At 44.6% G+C, this 17,849-nt stretch overlaps 1 protein-coding gene across 3 annotated transcripts in view; it reads left to right on the top strand.

Moving 5' to 3' along the window:
* KIF4A (kinesin family member 4A) overlaps positions 1–16,195 on the top strand; it is a 122,107-nt gene extending 105,912 nt beyond the window's left edge. For all 3 annotated transcript variants that reach the window (XM_044236094.1, XM_044236096.1, XM_044236095.1), the window contains 8 exons: positions 1,683–1,853; positions 2,229–2,336; positions 3,343–3,420; positions 3,764–3,862; positions 4,508–4,693; positions 13,075–13,191; positions 14,984–15,106; positions 15,378–16,195. In XM_044236094.1, the coding sequence (XP_044092029.1) occupies positions 1,683–1,853; positions 2,229–2,336; positions 3,343–3,420; positions 3,764–3,862; positions 4,508–4,693; positions 13,075–13,191; positions 14,984–15,106; positions 15,378–15,581 (1,086 nt within the window). In that variant the 3' untranslated portion in view covers positions 15,582–16,195. The remainder of the gene's footprint in view (positions 1–1,682; positions 1,854–2,228; positions 2,337–3,342; positions 3,421–3,763; positions 3,863–4,507; positions 4,694–13,074; positions 13,192–14,983; positions 15,107–15,377) is intronic.
* Positions 16,196–17,849: the final 1,654 nt, after the last annotated feature.

Genomic DNA, 17,849 nt, shown 5'->3' with positions numbered 1-17,849 from the left:
GTCTGTACTGTCATTTGCAAATATCTTCTCCCATTCCGTGGGTTGCCTCTTTGTTTTTTTGACTGTTTCCTTTGCTGTGCAGAAGCTTTTGATTTTGATGAAGTCCCAGAAGTTTATTTTCGCTTTTGTTTCCTTTGCCTTTGGAGACGTATCTTGAAAGAAGTTGCTGTGGCTGATATCAAAGAGATTACTGCCTATGTTCTCCTCTAAGATTCTGATGGATTCCTGTCTCACATTGAGGTCTTTTATCCATTTTGAGTTGATCTTTGTGTACGGTGTAAGAGAATGGTCGAGTTTCATTCTTCTACATATAGCTGTCCAGTTTTCCCAGCACCATTTATTGAAGAGACTCTCTTTTTTCCACTTATATTTTTTCCTGTTTTGTCAAAGATTAATTGACCATAGAGTTGGGGGTCCATATCTGGGCTCTCTACTCTGGGTATTTACCCCAAAGACACAGATGTCGTGAAAAGAAGGGCCATCTGTACCCCAATGTTTATAGAAGCAATGGCCACAGTCGCCAAACTATGGAAAGAACCAAGATGCCCTTCAACGGATGAATGGATAAGGAAGATGTGGTCCATATACACTATGAAGTATTATGCCTCCATCAGAAAGGATGAATACCCAACTTTTGTAGCAACATGGACGGGACTGGAAGAGATTATGCTGAGTGAAATAAGTCAAGCAGAGAGAGTCAATTATCATATGGTTTCACTTATTTGTGGAGCATAACAAATAGCATGGAGGACAAGGGGCGTTAGAGAGGAGTAGGGAATTTGGGTAAATTGGAAGGGGAGGTGAACCATGAGAGACTATGGACTCTGAAAAACAATCTGAGGGGTTTGAAGTGGCGGGGGGGTGGGAGGTTGGGGTACCAGGTGGTGGGTATTATAGAGGGCACGGCTTGCATGGAGCACTGGGTGTGGTGAAAAAATAATGAATAATGTTTTTCTGAAAATAAATAAATTGAAAAAAAAAAAACTAGGCCAGAAGAGGATATCAAATCTAGCCCGAAGAGCCAGATCTACAGCCCCAGCTAATGTGTCTGCTAGTTCCAGCACGCAAACACAGATGTTCTGACATGGGGCATAATTGGTCATAAGGGTGTGTCCTATGGATTCTTCTACAGAAGGAAGGAAGAAAGTCTTAAAATATCAGAATTTGGACTTGTCAGCTACTATTTGTGTCCGGTTCAGTCTTGCCTGGAGACAGAGCAAGAGATCAAATGGCCTCAGTCATGGCTCCTAGCTGGAAGAGATCGATCTCAACAGAAATATGGACTCTTCTTGGCCTGGGTGGCGTTGTTCCTATTCACTGGTAGAATCCATGTGACACAGAAAAAGAAGAATGGACTCTGGACCTGGAAGAACTTTTCTCAGTCCATTTCAGGAAAGCTGACATTTTCCTGCCTAATGAATGGCGAAAGGTGGCCATTCTCCAACTAAACTGATCTTCTTTTAAACATTATTTTTTTAAAGATTTTATTTATTTGACAGACAGAGATCACAAGTAAGCAGACAGGCAGGAAGAGGGGGGCAGGAAGCAGGCTCCCCACTGAGCAGAGAGCCCGATGCAGGGCTTGATCCCAGGACCCTGGGATCATGACCTGAGCTGAAGGCAGAGGCTTTAACCCACTGAGCCGCCCAGGCACCCCTAAACTGATCTTTTATCCCTTTCAGCTGGTGTCCTCCAAAATACAGGTCAGCAAGCTTGAAAGCAGCCTGAAACAGAACAAGGCCAGCTGTGCTGACATGCAGAAGATGCTGTTTGAGGAAAGAAATCATTTTGCTGAAATTGAGACAGAGTTACAGGCAGAGCTGGTCAAGGTAGAACAGCAACACCAAGAGAAGGTAAGCTCTGGCAAGCCCAGAAGCTATACTGAGAAACAGAGGGTCATGCCTTTTTGTTGTTAGTTTTGAAAAGCAGCGGGGTGGATATTAAGTTTCCTTCAGAAGCCCATGTGTCGTCTTCTCCAAATTTTGCAAGCAAGGAACCCGAAAAAGAGAAATGACTTATTGAAATTGACATACACGGTGACTCTTAGCCTCCAACTTTGAAATCAAGATGAACCTTGTGGCTGTGCTTACGACTTCAAGCCATGAGAAGGAACAATGATAGGTACCTCTAAGCCAGAGGATTCATCTGGGTCAATGCTTGGACTAAGCCGAAATTCCTTTTTCCTCTCATTCCTTTGGTCCCATTGGGCAGTGTCTTTCTTTCTCTAGGTGCTGTACCTTCTCAGTCAGCTGCAGCAAAGCCAAATGGCCGAGAAGCAGCTGGAGGAGTCAGTGAGTGAGAAGGAGCAACAGCTGCTGAGCACACTGAAGTGTCAGGTATAGTAATGGGGTGAGGGTCTCCAGAGGTGGGATCCACAGGCCTGACTGCAAAGCACATCCAGTTTACACCATTGTACTTACAGTAGAGAATACAATGAACTGAAGAACACGTTTATAATAGTAACTGCTGTGACCTTTGGGCCCTATCTGATCAATTTAGAGGTATTTAGAATGTACCATACATAGAATAACCTCCTTTTTGGTATGGAAATGTCATTATGTACTCCACGCCAGACTTTGAGGCCTCTTGGTTTCTTGCCTCAGCCCTGAGCTCCAAAAGGTTGAGAAAGTTCAGTCATCCCATAGAATCCTAGGGGCATTCAGCTTTCTCTTTCTGGGCCTGTTCTGAGCTGAGACCTGACATGTTTGTAAAGTGCCTGGGGTCTGAATATCTCTCAGAGCCTGGGAACACCACACCCCTTAGCAGCGTGTTGGAACACTATTTTGTCCAACTTAAAATCCTTTTTTTCTGAAGCACCAGTCTCTAGGGTTTCCTTGGCACCTCCCATCAAAGACCTAACCAAACTAGTTAAAGTTGTATGCACAAATTGTGAATCTGGTTGTCTTAAGTGCCAGGAAGTTTAATCTGGGTTATTAGAGTAGCAAATAAACTGCCTAGTCTATGTCTAGAAGAGTAAACAAAAGCATCTGTGGACAAAGCTTACTGTCCATGTGGGTCTCTTAATCAGCATCCTGATGTGAATGAATAAGGGACGTAAGTCTCAAAAATAGAAAAGAATAAGGAGAGCATTTAGGGCAGAGCACATGGCTCCTGGGAGCACGGTCAGGACTGCCTGGGAGTGTTGGAATAGAAGTGGCATTCAGGACACTGAGGCACTGGTGGGAATAAGGCATTTTTCTGGGTGCCCAGTCCTGCTGCTGTGCAAAAACCATCTGCTGCCAGCAACTTGGCAGCAGTGTGTTTTCATCGATGTGAGTTGTTTGGTAACCCACATGTAGTGCCGAAAATAACCCCACCTATCACTGCACTATCTGGAAATAGGATGAAGAGCTTGAGAAGATGCGAGAAGTGTGCGAGCAAAATCAGCAGCTTCTCCGAGAGAATGAAATCATCAAGCAGGTAATACTGCCTCCCACCCACTTTTAATAAGCCCTGGGAGCCCCTCTTGTAATTGAGGTCAGCTCTTGGGAGCAGCCCCGAGTGTGATGAGCTGGCTCCATTTTGGAGGTCCCTATCGGCTTTCTGGATGATAGGGTCACGTGCGTTTCAAAACGGTAGAAACACACGTTTTTTAATCTGCTCTTCTCGGAATCTAATCCTAATCTCCTAAAGTGGGAGTCCTTCAACCTGCCTTACTTTACTATAGTTTCAATTTGGCTAGCTTAGGAATCTTTATGTTTCAGCCATTAACACTCCCAGAAGCTGCTGTGTGCTATACACTCTGTATTTTCTTTCCAAACAGAAACTGACCCTCCTCCAAGTAGCCAGCAGACAGAAACCTCATCTTCCTAAGGATCCCCTTCTATCTCCAGACTCTTCTTTTGAATATATCCCACCTAAGGTAAACTGCTCGGTGCTGCTAATACCCTCATGTGGCCATGATTGGGGGTGAGTGTGCTAAATGCTTCTTTTAGAAGAGGTTGAGGGATAAAAATCCCAAATCCCAGGGCACCTGGCTGGCTCAGTCGATAGAGCATACAGCTCTTGATCTCAGGGTTGTGAGTTCGAGCCCCACATTGAGTGTAGAGCTTGCTTAAAAATAAATTTTTTTTAAAAATCCCCTAATTCCAGCATCTCCATTTGCCTTAGAGTCCCAAATAAGACTGCAGTGCCGATTTGAGTAAAATAGGCATTCTCTCTCCCCAGAAGGCTGACTTTTGGCCATGTAGAGGTATTATGTAACAACTGAGGAGGAGCAGGAGAAAAGAGCAGTGTTCAGCTGTCCATCCAAAGATACTTATCAGATCATGAGTCCCTTTCCTCCCTCAGATTGCTCAGCCTCTACCCCTTTAGTTGCCATCCCTTCAAAGACTCTACAAGGCCAGAGGCTACAGCCGAATTAATTCTGGCTTGGAAAGCCAAGAGGCTATATTTGAGGGAATCTCTAAACTCGGCTCTGAGAATATAGCTGGCAACAGCTATTGGGAAGATTTGATCTATGTGTGTTTTTATAATTTTATTAATTATTCCAAACCTTTTTTCTTAGCCGAAACCTTCCCGTTTTAAAGAGAAGTTCCTGGAGCACAGCATGGACATCGAGGATCTAAAATATTATTCAGAGCATTCTGTGAATGAGCCTGAGGACAGTGCTGGTGATGATGATGATGATGGGGATGATGAGGAATGGAAGCCAACAAAACTGGTTAAGGTGTCCAAGAAGAACATCCAAGGGGTAGGAGGCAGCTGTCATCTCTGTCAGGGCTTCTAGTCCTTGGTCTTCATTGCTAGTGGGAAATTTGCCAGCCCCGTGCCCTGCGCCTGAGCCCTTGGGTCCTATTCAAAGGCATTGGCTCCACTGAGGAGTCCTTGTTGGGCCAGCTCTATATAGAACCTGGAGTTAGTGGAAAAGCCTGCTCAAGTACACAAGATGGCTCTCTTCATGTTTTTAGGTTCTTACTAGGTCCAAACGGGTGGTAGTATTCTGTACCAATTCATTGAGGCTGGTTCCAAAGTGTTGGTAATAATCCTTCATGTTTTTATAGCACTTTACAGTTTATCAACCATTCTTGTATAGGTTATCTCCTTTTTTTATCACAAAAAAAAAATCCAGTGAGGTATTGTTTGCATTTTACAGAAGGATTTGAGACCCAAATGGAGGGAGGGGGGAATGACCTCACTCAAGGTCATAAAACCAAGGACAGTCAGGACTCAAAACCAAATATTCTGACTCTAAGTCCAGTTTGTTTCTACCATGTCATGGTCATATCAGTAAAAATTGTGTACCAGAAGCTAAGTGGGAACTTCATCTTCCTTGCCTCATAAAGTAATTTTGCTCCCTAGCCTAAGGGGCAATAGGAATTACAGAATGGGCTAATAATAAGATCAAACACACCACATTAAGGTTAGTTAGGAACAATTTGACTTCGAGGCATGCTTTCTTTACTTCCACAATGATAGTCCTACATAATTATCAAACCTAGATGTTTTCTGGTGAAACATTAACTTCCCAGGCACTATAGTTCACTACTATCCCAACCGTGCCCTGTGGCCACATTTCACTGAAGGAGGACAGTTCACAAAGGACCCTAGCCAGCTTCCTGAAAGGTTAACTTGATTTCATTAGCAGCTTGAGCACCACATCAGGGACTGAGAAGGCCACAACACCCAAGTGAAGCAAGTCATGAGGAATAGCTAGTAGTGGTGGCATTAAGTCATTTGGAACGTCATCGGGAATGCACATATCCCATGCTCTTAGTGGGACTAAGAGCTCATCCTCAGCCGCAGAGAGCTTATAATCTAGTGGGAAAATAAGGCAAAGAAATAGAAGCATACCAAAGAACCTCAGCATATTCATCTCAGGGAGATGGACTAAGGGATTTTTAAGAGTGACTGTAAAGCCAAACCAAATAAATACAGTTTAGGAAGATACCATAAAAGAGATGACTATTACTGCATCCTAAGACGGAAGGGGAAATTCAGTCTCGGAAGCAAGTGGGAGACCATTGTTGGCACAATGAATGACATACTGCAAAGACTTAGTTGTAGAGGAACAGGGGGCTGGGACACTTAAAGAAAATGGGGCAGAACATATCTGACGTTCATTCACTTATTCAACAAATGTTTACAGACTCTACTCTGACCCAAGTGGAGAGCATGAGCTGAATGTAGATACAAGGGTCAGCTAAGTAATAGAAAGCAAGAGTTGAGAAGTACACACAGAAACAAATGGTAGAAGACCTGAAACCACTGGGAAGATGTGTCCAAATGTGAAGCAAATATGTGTTGACTTGTGCTCGAAATAAGCTTACTGTATGTATCATAGCAAAGTTGTCCCACATGTAAAAGGGAAATAGAGAACTCTAGTAAAAATTGCAAGCAAGTATTTGCATCAATGATAAAATTGCTTGTCTAAAACCCTGAGAGGTTATTCCTTTCTAGGCTTTTCCCCTGACTTAATAACTTGAGAAGAGACTATAACTGGGCATTAAGGGGAACAAAAGTGGCAAACCATCTAAGTTTCTCCCTTTTAGCAAACTTGAAGTATATGGATGCTACGTATTATGTAGAGCAGAGAGCTATCTGCTGTCTGATCAGACTATTCCTAGACACATTAGCTGTAGACCTTAATGCTTTGCATGAAGGCCATCCTATCTGTTGTTCCAACCCAGCTGAAATGGCAGGGCGTTATCACTAGATGACTTTAAAGGAGGCTGCAGTAGTCACCAGACTAATGACTCGGCTAGAGCTAATGCTGAAAAAGTGGGCTTCCTCACTCAACCATGTTTCCTATATGTACTAAGGACATGCTGAGAGACAAGCCATGTGCTGTAGTAAAAGGAATAGCTTCGATGCCAGGTAGGCATGGGTTCTAGTCTTGATTTGCCACTGACTAGTCAGATGACCTGATACAGGTCACTTAATCTCCCTAGGCTCCTAATTCCTTATCTGTGCAATGAAGAGATTAGATTAGAATCAATGATGTGTAAGGTCCCTTCCAGCACTAATATCCTGAGTCAAAGTAACATTCAAAGTTGTATAAATATGTGTTTTTTAATTAAGGAGTTTTAATAATACTATTTTTATATGGTATTTTATGGTGTCTGAATAGTTAAAAGAAGGAATATATGCAAAAGCACTTTGTGAAGAATAAGATATGCAGGGATTGTCACTAAAATGCTGTAAGCATTTTACAAATATTCTCATTTGTCCCCTTTGGCAGAAAAGAGGGAGCAGGAATTCTTCTCTCTTCCTTAGTGATGAAAGAGAGGAGATGAACTTGAATGAAGTGACTTGTCCAGGGTCATACCAAGTATTAAATATAGGACCAGAGCCTGAGTCTCCTGTCATAGCCTGGTTTTTTTGTTGGGTTTTTTTTCTTTTATTGGTGCAAAAAGGTGATTTTATTAAAGCATGGGGACAGGACCTGTGGGCAGAAAGAGCTACACTAGGGTCATGAGGAGTGGCGCATTATATACTTTCAAGTTAGGAGGGGGTTAGGGATAGCATAAGTCTCTAAGGAATTTTGGAATTAAGGTTTCCAGGATTTTGAGGGGTCTAGCTACTGTGGGGAAAAGGTCATTTATTACTGTCTAATAAAACCTCAGTCATGAGACCCTTCAGATGTATATGGGTGGACCATGTGCTTGGGGGATGATTGCCAATATGTATCTTGGGGGGGTTTAAAGATAAAGCAAATTTCTAAAGGAATTTTTATATATTAAAGTAGACTTACAGGATCAGAGGATGGGGGGTCAGGCTAGGATTGCCTTTTGCCCTTAACAAAGTGTCAACATCAAGGCAGTTTAGTCCCTAGAGGAATGTCACTCTGCCTGTTTTGAGTACTTGTCAGTGAGCTGTAGGTGGTAAGGAAATTTAATAATTTTTCTTCTACCTTTGTTTCTCACATTATCCCCCCTCAAACAGTTTTAACCCTTAAATCTTAAGGTTGTTGAGGGTGGAAGGTCTCATCTTCTGTAACTTCTTCTTGCTGAATAGGGGTATAGAGATGCCCCTACCTATGGGTCAACATTGGTCAGTTGGAGCTTATATGGATCTAGGAGTTATGAAAGGTAGAGGCAGCTGAATCCAAGGGAGGCTGCATGTGTGGATCTTCTGAAGTCTTAGTCTAGTTTTTTTTTAAGATTTTTTTTAATTTATTTATTTGACAGACAGAGATCACAAGTAGGCAGAGAGACAGGCTGAGAGAGAGGGGGAAGCAGGCTCCCCGCCAAGCAGAGAGCCCGATGCAGGGCTCTATCCCAGGACCCCGAGATCATGACCCAAGCCGAAGGCAGAGGCTTAACCCACTGAGCCACCCAGGTACCCCTTAGTCTAATATTCTTTATGTTTAAGTTTTTACCAGATCTTATTCTGGACACAGTGTAATTCTGAAATCACTGCTAAAAGAATTATAGACTCAAAAGCAATAGTTCTCAACCCCGACTGCATATTAGAACCTCCAAGGGAGCTTTTCAACATAGGGAGCCTGGGACCCCACCCCCAGATATTCTGATTTAATTGGTCTGAGGTGGGATCTGGCCTTTTCGAAAAGCTCCCCAGAGATTTCTTATGTGTAGCCAGGGTTGAAAACCACTGGCTTAAAGGAACCCCAGAGATCTTTCAGCTCTACTTCCCACTCTATATAAAGAGTCCCTCTATAATAGTGGTTCTCAGCTGTGGTGTTGGGCCATGCTGGTGGGTAGCCAGCTGTTGTGACACACATACATGTACACACATACATACACACACACATACCATGCACCACATAAATATATATTTGAGGTCGTGCCTGTGGCAAGGTCATGGGTCTGGGGTCTTCTGATCTGGGTCCTGGGGGTGTGAAAGAGAACATGATGAAGTTATAGCTAGTGAAATGGCATTCATGTGATGAATACATCTGTCATGTGTGTCATGACTGTTCCATAATACCACTACCATGTGTTTATCTCGCCTCTGCCTGCTTGAAAACTTCTAGTACTGGTAAGTTCACAGTCTCATAGGGCAGTCCATTGTAGTCCACTAACTTTTAGGAGGTTGTCCCTTGTTGAGCTAAAATATACTATCCTATAAATCATCCCAATGGAGGATGACTATGGAGAAGTCTAATTGTTCTTCCTTATGACAGCCCTTTAGATACCACTCTCATTCTATTACCCCTTTAGATAAAATAGAGACACACTGACAGGATAGAATGTTGTGGAGGCATCTAGATGAATCTGTGAATGTCAGAGGACCATACCTAGGCTATAGCAGTCAGTGGATCAAATGTCATCTTGGTAAGGTGTCCTAGGACATGTCATAGAACTCTGTCTTTTGTCCTGTATTACTCAAAGAAGCAAGATTTCTTTATTATAATGCCCAGTATTGGCAAGGGTGACTAATGTGGACATTCCTGTCTATTACTATTAGGTATGTGAATTGGTGTACTTCTAGAAGGCAACTTGAAAATATGTATCAAAAATTTGGGGTGCCTGTCTAGCTCATTCAGTAGATCGTGTGACTCTTGATCTCATGGTTGTAAGTTCAAGCCCCACGTTGAGTGTAGAGATTACTTAAAAATAAAAATCTTTTTTTTTAAAAAAGGATGTATCAAATGTCTTAAAAATGTTCCTGTCCTTTGGCTCAATAAGGATAAGCATAGGAGTTTATACTAAGGAGATAGTCAGTCATGTATAAAAAGATGTACTCATTCAACAGATCTTTTGTGAGCACCAAGCTATATACCAAGCACTATTTCTGGTTGCTGAGGATATAACAAACATGACAGGTAAGATCCTTGGCCTTATGAAACCAAACACATTCTTGTGGAGAGATACAACACAATGACCAGAAAAACAAATTAAATAACTTTATTTTTAAAGATTTTATTTATTTATTTATTTATTTGACAAAAAGAGCAAGAGAGCACAAGCAGGGGGAGCAGCAGAGAGAGAGGGAGAACCAGGCTTCTAGCTGGGCAGGGAACCCAATGCTGGGCTCAATTCCAGGACACTGGGATCATAACCTGAGCTGAAAGCAGACACCTAACCGACTGAGCCATCCAGGTGCCCCCAAATTAAAATAATTTTTAGATGATGGTAAGAGATAAACAGAAAAGATAGTGACTGCATAGAGAATTCTGGGGTAGGAAAAGAGTTCTTTAAAAGAGTGCTTAGGGGGCGCCTGGGGGCCTCAGTGGATTAAAGCCTCTGCCTTCTGCTCAGGTCATGATCCCAGGGTCCTGGGATCAAGCCCGCATCGGGCTCTCTGCTCAGCAGGGAGCCTGCTTCCTCCTCTCTCTCTTTCTCTCTCTCTCTCTGTCTCTCTGCCTGCCTCTCTGCCTACTTGTGATCTCTGTCCAAAAAAAAGAGTGCTTAGGATGAGGCCTCTCCAACAATGAGATACTTAGGCAGAGATCTCAGCAAAGTAAAGGAGCAAGTCAGGGAAAGAACAAAAGGGAAAACATTTCAGGAAAAGGAAACAGCAAATGCAAAGACCTGAGGCAAGAGTGGGTTTGGTTTATCAAGGAACAGCTGAAAAGGCCAAGGTAGCTGGAGAGTATTGAAAAATGGGAGAGAGTAGCCAAGGTCAAGCCAGAGGGATAGTTAATGGCCAGATCTTGGAGAGCCTTGTTGATGGCGGGAACATTTAGATTCTGTTTACGTAGCAAGAATCTATGGTAATATGATTGGTAATAGGAAGCGGTTTCTTTGAAAACATTCGTAATATCTAACATTAGGGGCCTGGTTAAATAAATTGCCATTTCTACATGATGAAACACTATATACAGCTATTAAACATTTAAAATCATGATTTCGATTTTCAGATTTTTAAAGTGATATGTATTAATCTCAAAATCAGGAAAAAAATACTATAATGGTTTCTTTCACCTTCACAGCTAACAGAACAATGACAGTTGTTCTATGAGAGAGACATAAGGGTTTGTATTTAACTGTATACTCAGTATGGATTCACAAAGATATGACAAAGGATAAAAAGCTACTGTGATTTTTAGGCTTCATGAACACTGGGTCCCTAATAGGGGCATTGTATTGTGTCAGCCTACCTCACAATGGCCAGCCACACCAACATTAGAAAGTGGAGCTCATTTATGGATGTCACAATCAAGGATAAACTTTGACAAATTGGTGTATGGCCAAGGTGGTGAGGATTCTAAGAAACCATGTCATGTGGTAGATCATTGAGGAAGGTAGGTATATTTAGCTTTGAGAGGTTCTGGACAGAGGGGGACTGGGTAGTGGAAATTGTGCTCCGGGTTTGAACAAGAATGCTGTGTAAGTGTGGTTAAACTAATTCCTTACCATTCCAGACAGCAGAACGGGGTCCTGTGGTCAGAAGTTTTACAGAAACTATCCTCATCTCAGGATAAATAGAGCCTCAGATAATTAGGCCGGGGACATTAGAGAGGGGCTTCATACATCAAATCAGGCTCCAGACAGTCACTGAGGTCTCTTCTGACTCTAATCCATCATTCTGTGAACTCTGCCACTTGTGTTTGTTCCAAGCCAAACTAACCCCCCCTTCTTCCACCATTTCTCATGTAACATCACTTCCTATAACGCTGGTCACCTGCCTCTTTTTTTGTTTAATGGCCTCTTTATTAAACACCTACACACCTTAAACTCCCCAATGTGTGCACCAGGAAACATATTTACAGATTAAGTGGGTTTAATACATGGAAAGCACTTATAACAGTGCCATAGTAAGATACCACTTATATAAAGTTTCAGAACATGTAAGATCATTCCTTCTATTTTTAAACAAACTCATATGTAGTGAATGAATGAATATAAATTTTTAAGAGACCTGCATGGGAATAATAAACACCTAATTCAAGAAACTTTGCCCCTGGGAGAGAGGGAGGTGAATGAGATCAGGAAAAGGTAGGTAGGAGGCTTCGGTTTTATCTGTATTTTAGTTATTAAGGGAAGAATGAGAACATGAGTGGGTTTTGTTGCTTGTGGTCTGTGCTTTTATATACCCGAACAAAAGTATGATACTCTAAAATACGGTATGTTCTATCTAGTGGGGTCAGACTGACCCAGAGTCTGGTCAAGCAGTTGCTCCCCATGATTTCCAAACAAGGGAATTGCATTATGTCAGTATACCTCACAGTGGCCACACCAGCATTAGAAAGCAATGCTCATTTCTGGATGTCACAATTATGGATGAACTTGGACAATTTCTGCCTGACTGATTTGCTTGTTGACAGCCATTTCACACTGCTGACTCATGGAACTTGCTAACACCTCATATCCTTAGGCCCTTTTTGCACCAACTACTTTTACGCCAGCTCGCCCCCCATATTATATTTATACGGCTGATGCGGGGAGAACCCAGATGCCAGACTTCTGTTTATCCTCGTTATAACTTCTCCTTCGACAGGCAGCCCAGAATTTCAGCCTGTCAAAATATTTTTGAATTGTGATTCTGTTATCTTACTTATGAATCATCTTTCCCGTTTTGTGCCGTTGTTACAGTCGATAAACAGAACTACCTTATGGATCATGAGAATCAAATGAGATTTGGCATTTATATATATGAAAGGACTCTGAAAACTGTAAAGTGCTATACAAATGTAAATGATTTTATTTCATATCCTCCGTGATTTATTAAAATGTTGAATAATTAAACTAAACTGCTCAAGACATAGCCCCAGCTGACGCTGAACAAAATGCAGAAATGAAAGTTGGGTGAAGGTACCACTGGGTAGAGCTGAAGATAACGAGCCAGTATACTCAGCCTTTAAACACACATATCCCTACCACCCTCCAACTTGCAATTCGTCGCTTTGACTGCAAGATCATCATGAGAGACTTTGCCAATTACCCTGCATTATTCTGGCATCCCTCCAATCAGTCTTTCAAGTATACAGTCCAAACCAGAAAACGGATTTGTCTAGCATGATGTGTGGTTAGGCAACCTCTCATTGTTCTGGGGAATCACTGTTTCCCTAAAGAAGAGGGACAGAGGAGAAAGAAGTTTGGTCAAGTTTCCATTTCCATTTTCCACTTTCCATGTCTTCTAAAGAGGCTTGCAAATGAAGGGGAATCATGTTACATTGGTCTTCTAGGCCTTGCAGTGACATATGTTTCTCCAAACCTGGTTTTGCAGTGTTCCTGCAAGGGCTGGTGTGGGAATAAGCAGTGCGGGTGCAGAAGGCAGAAGTCAGACTGTGGCGTGGACTGCAGCTGTGACCCCACAAAGTGTAGGAACCGCCAGCAAGACAAGGTAGGACCAGCTCTGTTGGCCCTCACCATCCCTTTGGGCCTCCCACCAGTTCCCACCACCCTGAAGCCTGGCTGTCTCCTACACAGCTCTCCCTACCATTCTTAAGCCTTCTGTGATCGGAGACATTTCCCTTCTCAGTCCTTCTTCCTCTCTGCTAGCATTGTCAACACAGCCCCTTCAGAAACCACAGCCCTTCGCAGGAGACTGCCAGATATGCAGCTCCCCATGCCCAACTTGGCTGTGAAGTTTGGGTATAATTTCTGAGGCCGGAACAAAGAACAGGAAAGCAGGCAACTATAGGCACATAGACACGCAGGACCAAACTAGTCCAGAGGCTTAGCTGGAACTCTGAGGGCCACGTGGCAGCTTCCAGGGAGGAACTTAATCCCTCTGACATCTTGAGACATTAGTTGTTTAGACCTTGTCCATGGGAACCAACTACTCCATGCTTCTAGGAAAAGACCCACAGGAGCTTGGTCTTTCAAATAGTCACTGTTGTGGCCCAAGTTAATTGTAGCTGTCCTCCTTACATTGCTCCCAGAAAGAGCAAACTCGGGGAAATAAAGATGACCTTACACCTACCTATGCCCATGGCAGAAGCTTGTTCCCTCAGCTCTCTAGGTGATCTACAATAACTCCAGCAAGCTTAGTATAATGATACTTCATCATGCATTTCTTGAACATCTGCATGTGAACAGTTCTGCCCTGGGGCTTCTATTAAAATGACTTTGGCAGCAGACAGTCATTAGACAACTAATGTGACAAGTTGGGGGTCAGGCTGAGAATCATAGAAGTAATAGGAGCCGTAAAGTTTCTCTGTCCCCGTGGTTCTTCCAGTTTGGGGTCTTGAGTCCTATGGTGGCCCCATGGACTTGCTTCCTGAACAGAGGACCGTGGCCTGTCTCAGTTCGACCCCATGTCGATCAGAGCAACTTGCTCTTTACTTGTTTTTTCTATACTGGGCTTCCTCTGAGGATGTCAGTTGTCAAAGCACTGATCTAGTCCCACGCTCCCATTATATGGGGAAGGAAAGTGAGACCCAGAGATAAGCTTAAGTGACTCACCTAATATTACCCAGCTGGTCTTGACAGCTAAGATTAGACCTCGGGCTTCCTGACTCTCAATCCTGTTCTGTTGCCATGACAACAGGCTATAATTCTAATCCAAGCTCTACCTTAGAGTCGCCCTGTTACCCAAGTAACTTTTCGCTTACGGCCTTTGTTCCCTCCTCTGAAAGGAAGACTAATACAGAAAACACCCTGTGGACATGCTAAAAAGGGTAGTGCAGATTACAGAGGATAGAAGATGAATCAAGAAATGACCAAAGCTTGGCTTTGTTTTAAACACTGCTCATTAAAAAAAAAAAAAAAACATTGCTCATTATGTCCACTCTCCTACTCCCCTACCTTGTCCTTTGCTTTCAGAAGCTGCCTTTAAGTTTTACAATGGTGAGAAACCGCAAGCAGGGTCTCCCTAAGAGCTGCTTCAACTGGGATGCCTGGGTGGCTCAGTCGTTAAAAAGCTGCCTTCGCCTCGGGTCATGATCCCAGGGGCCTAGGTTTGAGCCCCAAATTGGGCTCCCTGCTCAGCGGGAGGCCTGCTTCTCCCTGTCCCACTCCCCCTGCTTGCATTCCCTCTCTCTCTGTGTCTCTCTCTGTCAAATAAATAAATAAAATCTTTAAAAAAAAAAAAAAAGACTTGCCTCAGAGCTGGTACCTCACTGGTTAGAGGAGAGCAGACTGATTTTGGAACTCTGGTAGCCAAACTTCTAATATGCCTGTCTGGTTCTCAGGATGGCCTGGGCACTGTTGAGCGGACCCAGGATTCCGAAGGCTCTTTCAAATTGGAGGATCCCACAGAGGTTACCCCAGGATTGAGCTTCTTTAACCCTGTCTGTGCCACTCCCAACAGCAAGGTAGGTGGGCCAAAGGCCAGCATTTCCAGCTGTCTTAGGTCATCTCTGCATTGGCTGTGACAGTGCAGTGGGAGGAAAAGGGGGAGAGGTATAATCAGCTTGCTGGGAGGTGGGAAACGGGCATAGGCCAGAGTCTTTTTTTTTTTTTTTCAAGAGACCAATCTTGGGGGACACTGCCTACTACAGTGTGCTGAGCATTTGTAGCAGTGCGGCTGGGCAGAGCTTCTGCCCCGACCCATGATCTCTTCAGACCTGTCTCTGCCCTTCCTAGATCCTGAAAGAGATGTGTGATGCGGAGCAGGTGCTGTTGAAGAGGACAGCCCCAGCTGCCTCCAACTCTGGCCTCCCAGAACTGAAACACGTAGCAACAGAATCCCAAGAAAATAAAGCTCCAGGGAAGAAAAAGAAGCGAGCGCTGGCCAGCAATACCAGCTTCTTCTCTGGCTGCTCCCCTATCGAAGAAGAAGCCCACTGAAGTCGAATTTGTCCTCTCGCGGCCCCTATCTGTCTTGGGAGATGCTTTCAGGTTGCAGCCAGAAGGAGTTTCTTTAATGACTCCTCTGGATTTCAGGGTTCTTGCTGTTGCAAAAAAATAATAATAATAAAAAAATAAGGTGGGGGGACAGCATGTTACCACATGGGAGGAAATCTTTGTTGGTTGCTGGCCCTTATTCTCCAGCCCCCTAGCCCCAGACTACTACTCTGTCTTCTCCAGAAAGGTGCCGAGCCACCTGCTGAAGAAAGAACCAACTGACCTTCTTGATGACTCATCAGGAGCCAATCCTCAGTACAATCTAGCTCTTTCTTTGTTGTGAGCAGGTAAGGCTATGCCCCCACCTCCCCGATGGGGACGAGGCCGAAACTGTCTTACCTCTAGGTTGTCTCAGCTTCATGGCAAAGCCTGGCCAAGGTTGGAGGCCTGGCCCCAATCCATCCCCCATCAGGAATGGGGGTGATTGTGGGATATTTCCTGCCCTGACCATCTCTGGACTGGGTTTTAAACAGTGCCCTCAGTTGTCTTCCATACTGCTGAGGTCAATGAAATCTTTTAAAGTGTTAATATTAAGTAAATAAATAAATCTTAGTCTAGCTACTGTTTGGAAAGACCCTCTGTGCCAGACGCAGAAAGAATCGCCTGTGTTCCTCAGCCTCTGGGAAGGCCCTCGAGGAGAATGAGGGCAAGCACCCAACCCAGGTCTCGCTCACAGTGAAGCTTCTTGTGTGACTCCGGGGTGGTATTGGGAGCTGTTCTGAATGTACTGCATCCCGGTTTCTTGGCACAGCCTGGCCGTGGGACCACACTGTTGCCCAGTCCCAGGACAGCACAGTCCTGGCTGCCTGCTGTCTCCTTGAAAGGGGAGGGGGATGTTGTTTACTCCTTACTATGCATCAGGGTCCCCCAGCTCTGCTTAAAGCTAAAATGAGGCCAGCCCTGGCCTGCCAAACCGACTACTGACTGGCCTCGAAGCCTTCGGAGGAGTTCATGAGCCCTGGGTTAACTATCCCTGCGTTCTGATCCCAGTCCCCCCACCCAAATGAAGGCTCCCAGAACACACATCCCCCCAGCCCAGCACTGGGCCCATGGAATCCAGGACTCCTCTAGAATCCACCAAACCCCAAAAGAAGGAAACTGAAGGACAACCTATCTAAAATGGAGCCTGCAGGAGGCCTAGGTGGCCAGGCCGCCCTCTCTGGCCTCTGGCCAGCAAGCTGCCCTGCTTCTCTTTGCATTTTAATGACAAGGGAGCAAGGGAGCCTCTTGCCATTGCCAACTAGAGCCCCCGGATACAATGGGAAGGCAGAGGGCCCCCCCCCCCGCTCTTGGCAGAAGAGAGCCAGTCTTCCTTCTCACTGTTCCAAATTCAGTACATGTCGGGGGAGGGGAAAGTGAGTTTTTTCCCAAAGAAGATGTTTTTTCCCACCAACGCTGTGCAAGCCTCCCAGGCTTTGAGCCACTGCATCAGCCAAAGAGTAGAGAGGGAAGGTCAGTCAAGCCAGCAACCATCCCCCAGCCCTCATCCCACCCAGAAAGAGCCCTGTGCTTTAGCAGTGAACTGAATGTAGCATACTAGCCAGTCTTCTCCTGCCAATGGTATGTATAGTAACAGCATCTTTTGCATGTGTTCATCTTCCAAAAAGCTTGTGACCCTAACACTACACTTTAAAGATGATTCCTAGAAAGAGACCCTAAATACCCTGGGGACAAGACAGCAGGAATGACACAAGGCTCCCTACATCCTGAATGATCATATCCTGTCTGGGGTAATGGGAAGGGGAGGGCTACTACTGTCACCTAGGATTCACAAGGCCCATGGGAACCCCAGGTCCAGAAACAGGGTAACTTGTTACCCAGAGTTCAGGAAGTAGCTTGCAACCCTGTATAGGGTTTTCCATGCACCTTATAGAAGTGGAAGTAGGATCCCAAGAGGGAAAGGAGGCTAATGAATCCAGGCCATCCTCCCAGGGAGCTTGAGGGAAATGCTAGACTCCCTCTCTCCCTTTCTCTCTCTCTCTCACACACACCCCTTCTTCCCAGGGGGTTGGCTGGGCCCCTTCTCCTCACTGCCAAGTCGCAGAGTTGTGTGGTCACCTCCCCCCAGCTTCCCGCCCGCCAGTGCCCTCAGCCCTCGCCTCCCTGAGCCCTGGGACAAAGCCCCGGCAGTGACTGAGAGGGGAACAGGAGGAGGGACAAGAGGGATGGGGAGGGCCGCACAAAGGAAAAGGAATTCCTCACGCCAAGCCC

Source organism: Neovison vison, chromosome X (assembly GCF_020171115.1).
Source record: "Neovison vison isolate M4711 chromosome X, ASM_NN_V1, whole genome shotgun sequence".
Lineage (NCBI taxonomy): Eukaryota > Metazoa > Chordata > Mammalia > Carnivora > Mustelidae > Neogale > Neogale vison.
This window is presented reverse-complemented; position numbering and strand designations above follow the sequence as displayed.